The sequence below is a fragment of the Condylura cristata genome, unplaced genomic scaffold (assembly GCF_000260355.1).
Source record: "Condylura cristata isolate star-nosed mole 26May11 unplaced genomic scaffold, ConCri1.0 scaffold00008, whole genome shotgun sequence".
NCBI lineage: Eukaryota > Metazoa > Chordata > Mammalia > Eulipotyphla > Talpidae > Condylura > Condylura cristata.
In genome coordinates this window covers 24,190,769-24,196,931 of record NW_004567109.1, presented here as the reverse complement: position 1 = coordinate 24,196,931, position 6,163 = coordinate 24,190,769, and the positions used below count along the sequence as shown (strand labels likewise).

General features: G+C 54.3%; 1 protein-coding gene across 1 annotated transcript in view; it reads right to left on the bottom strand.

Annotated features, from left to right (window-relative positions):
• Positions 1–6,163, bottom strand: part of RNF220 (ring finger protein 220) — a 200,511-nt gene continuing 194,348 nt past the window's right edge. The window contains exons 12-14 of the mRNA XM_012722250.1: positions 1,979–2,087; positions 1,768–1,842; positions 1–991 (exon numbers count right to left, since the gene is read on the bottom strand). Of these exons, the coding sequence (XP_012577704.1) occupies positions 920–991; positions 1,768–1,842; positions 1,979–2,087 (256 nt within the window). The 3' untranslated portion in view covers positions 1–919. The remainder of the gene's footprint in view (positions 992–1,767; positions 1,843–1,978; positions 2,088–6,163) is intronic.

Here is a 6,163-nt window from a genome sequence, read left to right as displayed (position 1 = left end):
TGTTTATATTGGTTTTAATCCATGTCAAATGTAGTTTACAAAGGGAAAGGACAAGTACCTTTGTATAGAATATACAGACACAGCATCACACCATTGGGCCCACAGGAGGGGCGGGGGAGACACATTTTCCCCTGGGAACAGCAGCCCCAGTCCCAGGAATGGTTTTCAGCAGAAGGCTGGGCCACCAGGAACACCCTCATCCAGCCCAATCAGCCCCTGCTTCAGCTCGGTTCCCATTTCCTATGCCTCTCCCCCTTCCTGACTCCTTATAAAGAGCCCCAGGAGCTACAACTAAGGAGAGGATCATGTTCCTGGGAGCATGTGCCCCATGTCTGGGAGAAGAAATATACACCACTGAACACCGAGCACATGGGAGAAGGAAGGGACACGGTGGGAGAGGGAGAGGTAGGCACCCCAAGAGGTGGATGGGCCGAGCCCCCAACCAGCCCTGGAGGCACTGCTTCCAGCTGTTCTTAAAAAAAAAAAAGAAAATCATATAACCAAAGAGGAAGGGGTGGGGCAGAGGGAGAGTTGTCCCATTTATACACAACATTGTAAACATACACCGTCTATATTACATGTGCTTCAGTCTGGTGGTTGCATGTCTGTCGGTCGGTCAGTCTGTCAGTCTGGGGGGCTGGATCTCGGTGCCTTGCCCAGTTACTCCACCTGCCCACCTCCCTGTCCCATCCTGGGAACAGAACTGGGGAAAGGTAGAGTCCCCAGTCTTGGGGAGAGTCCAGCAGGCAGGGCCTGGGCCTTGGCCTCCATTCTGGTTCCAGAGTCCTGTGTGTGCGTGCGTGCGTGTGTGCATGTATGTACAGGGGAGATCTGTGTGCAAGTATGTACAAAGGGAAGGGTCACGTCACAGAGGCAGGGCAGGAGGGTGGCTGGAGGCAAGGCCTGCCCGGTGGCTAGCTCACAAGTAGATTCTCCGCAGGTCTCCAGGCGCCGTGATGGTGTTGCACTGGGGGCAGAGCTTCTTGGCACCCTGTGGGGAGGACAGGGAGGGCTTTGGTTATACACGCTGTCCGGCACATTTGCTCACGCGAGCGCCTGGGCCTGGAGCCATATCGCCCTGTACCAGTTGCGTGCTGGGACCTTGGTGCTATCAGCCTGGGCTTGGGATGCCCGGGCGGCCTCTGTGAGCAGACAGGCACGCTCCTGTGTTGGGGGGATGCCAGGATCAAACCGCCTGGCCAGCCCCGCAGCAGGAGCCCCGGTAATGAGAACAAGGCTGGGTCCAGCTGTGGCTGCCGAGGCCCTAACGAGATTACATGCGGCCTTTGATCAGGACACAGAGCCCACGTCCGGGCCTTTTATTGCTGTCTCCGGGCGACATTTTAATGGCTGCTCCTGAGCGAAGAACAGGGGCAGAAGCAGAAGGAGCTTAGTAATGGGAGGGGGAGGGGCTGAGGCCTGGTCCTGCTTACCCACACCCAGCCTCCTCCTGACCCAGGATCTCACCCATCTGTGATACAGTGGGCCTTCCTGGGGTGGGGCCGGGGGAAAGGCACAGGCAATGAACCCTTGGAGGGGGAGGATTTTAATAAACCTGGGATGGGGACAGAGAGAATATAGAGAGCTGGTGGCAGGGTGTGTGTGTGCGTGTGTGTTGAAAATCCTGGTGTCTTGCTATGTTCTATGCTCCTGTTTCTTCCTGCTCCTCTCTTTTTCCCCCTTCCTCCCCAAGCAGGCTCAAGCATAACATGGATATCTGGGCAGTACCCAACAGCCACACATGCCCCAAACCCCATGCCACCTCACCAGGGTCCGCAGCCAGCATTCCTCACAGTGCACATGCCAACACTGGATGGACGTCAGGGGCATCGAGTATGAATCCTAGGGAGGAGGTGGCAGAAGTCACTCTGAGGCTGGCCCACCCTCTGCAGAGCCCATCACAGTGCTGAGGTCTCCTCCAGCCCCCAGGGGGCAGTGAAGCCCAGCCAAGGGTATCCCTGGGCTCCCTTCCTCTCACCATGCAGATGAGGCATTTGTACCGGTCCCCACGGGATAGCTGCCGTTCAAGTTCCCTGACCCGAGCCTTCAGGGCCTCAAACGTGGTCACAGCTGAATCTTCGGTGATTCTGTAAAGATGATGGTATAGTTAGACAAGTAACAACCAGGCTGGCATCTCTAATTTGAATCCCCAATCCACACCTCCCGAGTTCCAAACCACCTATAGAAATGTCTTCCCAGACATGCCCACCCATACCCTGTATCTGCAAACTCCACATTCCAGAACTAAGCTCCTTGCCTTCCTTGTTCCCCCACTTCCACCATGGTGAATTCTAAGCCATATGCCTCAAACCATTCCTTCCTAGTTACCCCAAACACCACAGCCTGTTGTCTATTTCCTAGTATCTCTGGACGCTGCGTCTCCCCACTTCGACCCCCACTACAGTCCTATGAATCACTTGACTAACCTAACAGTATTAGTCCCCTCATCTCCATTCCATTCTCCCAGGGCCTAGAATTCTGTAAATCTGACCATTTCTTTTTCTTTCTTTTTTCTTTTTTAAAAAGGTTTATAGGAAAAGAATGAAGAAAGCAAGGCACCTCATAGTCACAGGTGGGCAAGAGAGCTGCTGTTCCTGTTTTACAAAGGGAAAAGGTTTATGAAAGCAAACACCTACATAGTCAAAGGCATGCCCGGAGAGCTGCCAAATTTTAAACATCTACACACTTAACATTTCAGTATATCCAGCTCAGAGTCAAGTGCTCCTGAATCATAAGGCCGTCCCTGGTCTAGCCGCAACACCCACTGTATCCTTACGCTCCGCCCACACCACACTGAGTTTTTTCATCCACACCATTTTTCATTTCTGTGAACTCTCAGGACTGGTTGCTTCCTCCAGGTCACCCCTACTCCTAACTCACCCTTCATCTCGCCCTAGTCCCCTCCTCCCAGCTTCCAGGCAGAGCCACCGACGGCGGTGGCCTCTGCTGTGCTCTCCCGGCATCCTGCACTGGACTCCACCACAGCAGAAAAACTGCAAATGTCTGTCTCCTCTGCCGGACTTAACTTCCCCGAGGGCAAGCTGCTCACTCTACCAGCGCTAACCAGGGGCATCAGCCCTACCAGGTACTGAGTGAATGACGAGCTGTCCGACCCAATGGGAGCGAGAGACTGGGACTAGATGAGCTCCACACTAACTAGGCCCCTGGGCCACAGGCCCAGCCTACCTCAACAGCTCCTCGCTTCTTCCCAGGCAGATCCCGGTAGTCCTCACCTCTTATCCCAGCCCCGCACAAGCTCCCTACAACTTCTCAGAGATTCTTTGGGCTACAGTGCTGACCGGGGAATAGCTAGCATTATCTCAAGGAGTGGCCTCCCACTCTGCCTAAAGCAAGTAAACAGAAGACAGAGATGCTCACAGAGGGAGAAGAATGCTTTCTGGAGGAAGAGAAAAGACAGGGCTAGCGACAGACCACAGGAAATAATAATGATAATACAAATAAAACAGCTCAAATTTATGAAGTGCTTAGTCAATGCCAGAGATAGTGCTGAGAGCTTGGTAGTTACTATCTTATTGACACCTTACAGGAAGCCCATGAAAAGATTCTACTACTCCCACTTTACATATGAAGAAACTCAAAACAGAGAACATTAAGTGTCTTGCTCTAGGTTCATGCTGACTGGGGGAGATGGGACCCGGCACAAACAGACTAGTTCCGTGATCAGTCATAACGGTGTGACTAGCCATGACTCTGTACTGGTTATATCCAGGAGACAGGTGTCCAGGCCGAGGAAACAGGAGGAATGATCAAAGACCAAGAAGCTCAAGAGCCCTAACTGGCTGAAGGGGGAGGGGAATGTATCCAGGTGGGCCTCAGATGCCAGTTAGAAACTGAAGCTTATCTTAAAGGACAGGAAGTTAATGAGGATGGTGTTAGAGGGCTGTGACGGAAAGAGAGCTGAGGTTCAGCCAGGATGCAAAGGGGGCGCTGAAGTGGAATCGCAAGTGTGGCTATACAGCACGGACCAGCTCCTATGGCAGCTCCTTCTGCCAGCTTAGGGGACAACTGGCTCAGAAAGGTCATCTGTCTCTCCTGGGCCTCAGAATTGTGAGGAGAGAGATGGGCAACATTCCAGGCAACAAGTACATTTTGGTTTTTACCTTTCTCTCCTAGGATACATGCCCCAACACAGAATGCGGCTTCATGACCCGGGTCCCTTTTACAGGATGCTCTAGATCCATCACCCCACGGGACGCAGCTTGCCTCTCTCCAGGGCAGCTGCGAGTGCCATGCAACTTTCCAGCTCTGGAAGCTGTCACCATCTTCTCCTCAGAAGCACCAACAGCACTAACTCCTCCCCTGGCATCGTGCCCAAGGCCTTATGCGCCACTCCCATCTGGACTGTGGGTAAATCTCTGACGAGGGGCTAAGCATGTGCAGCCTCTTCTCTGAGGTCCAGGCTGAGCATTTGCCTGGCTCTATGTGGTGATTTCAAGGACAGGAAACCTAAGGCCTGGCATAAGGGCGGAAAGTAAACTGTCAAACCTTAAATCAGAAAATGAGCTAGAGCTAGAAAGGTAACAAGGATGGTCAGGAGAGAATGACACGGCTTCTTGCTCCTACTCCAAGAGCTCCCAGGCCACCTTCCCGCCTCGGAGCCACCCTCTTCTAGATTGCTTAGCACACACCTGGGCTCTCATCTTTACTCTGGTAAAATATCCAAGGCTCTTGACCCTGACCCAGGTTGGTTGTGAGCTACCTCTCCAGGGTAAGGGGTCAGGAATTTGCTGGGAAAAACCATAGTATCCTGCCTTCCTTCTTCCCTGGGTTATGGAAAGGGTCTAGGGTCAAACCATACTATGTACCATGAAGAGAGAAGTTATGGGGCCCAAAGATCGTGGCAGAGCTAGACCCAACGGAGAGCTCTGTACATCACTGGCTAGCCCCCAACTTGTCCCAGAGAGCCCCGCCTACTGGTGCTGTGCTCACACAGGTGGGACAGAAATCCTGGATCCCCCCCACCCTGGGTGGGTAGTACCTTCATGGATGGCCACTGGCTCTGGCCCCCACCTCCCGGTTAGGCGCCATCCCTGATTAATGATCTTGTCTGTCTGATTTATGAGTAGCCCCTCCAGACGAGGGTGGGCGCCCCTATGGCCCCGCCCGCCCCGCTCAGCTGGAGTAGGAGAGAATTATTAAATAAACATCCATACGTCATTCCTTCCCCCCCTCCAAACTGGTTGCACCGAATCCGAGCGGCCCGCTTCGGCGCTGACACGGAGCAGCTGCGGTGATTCATGGGCAGCCGGGCCCTGCGCCGCGGCCCATACATCATGCCAGCAGCACTCGCGGCCCCGGCCGAGATAAACTGATCAACCACAACGGGCTGGAATGAATTTATGACAACACAAAATGGAGGGAAACAAATGGGAGGTGACCCTGGGCCACCGACCTGGCCCTGCACTGGCCTGCAATCCACTCTCCTGGCAGGAGGCAAGATGGAACACTGGCCCTGGAATGAAGAGGCTGCCTTTCAACCCCAGGGAACCTGGTCTCCAGTGGAGGGAGGAGAGGGTGTGGGGAGTTAAGCAATGGCCAATGGCAATTGGTCCAGGCTGCCAGACCTGGACAATGCTACCTCTTGGGGCCAGAAACCTCCTTGCTTGGGCTTCTGGAACAGCAATAAGATGCACAACCGACTTTAAGTCCGTGTGGCTCTTGGGGTATCCAGGCCAGGGGTCACCCAGCTTTGGGTAAAGTGCTAATGGATCCCTTTTTATCCTGCCAGAAAAGCTAGGCCAAAGATTCCTACTAGAAGTGATAAGACCCAATGCTCCTGCCTAAAACCCACTGCAAGCGCCACCCGGGACAAGAAAAATGAAACCAATTTAGCTCCCGATTAAGAAACAGAAACTGGAGATGAATCAAATGCGCTGGCTGGGCTGGGCGGCCATACATCACATTCCCCGGGCGGAGGCCGCCGCAGCGGGCAGGCGGGTGGGCAGGCAGGCAGCCCGCCCGACTGCTCCTCCCTCCGCCAAGGCTCCTGGGGCTGTGGCCCAACGATCAATTCACAGAGTCATGCTTAGCACCAGCTGGGCCCCACTGCCGGTCATGTGCCAGGGCTGCGAGACTCAGTGTGCTCTGGAGGGCAGGCGCCTGGGCAGCAGGCTGTTTGCAAAGGGCCCCCGCCCGGCCCAGC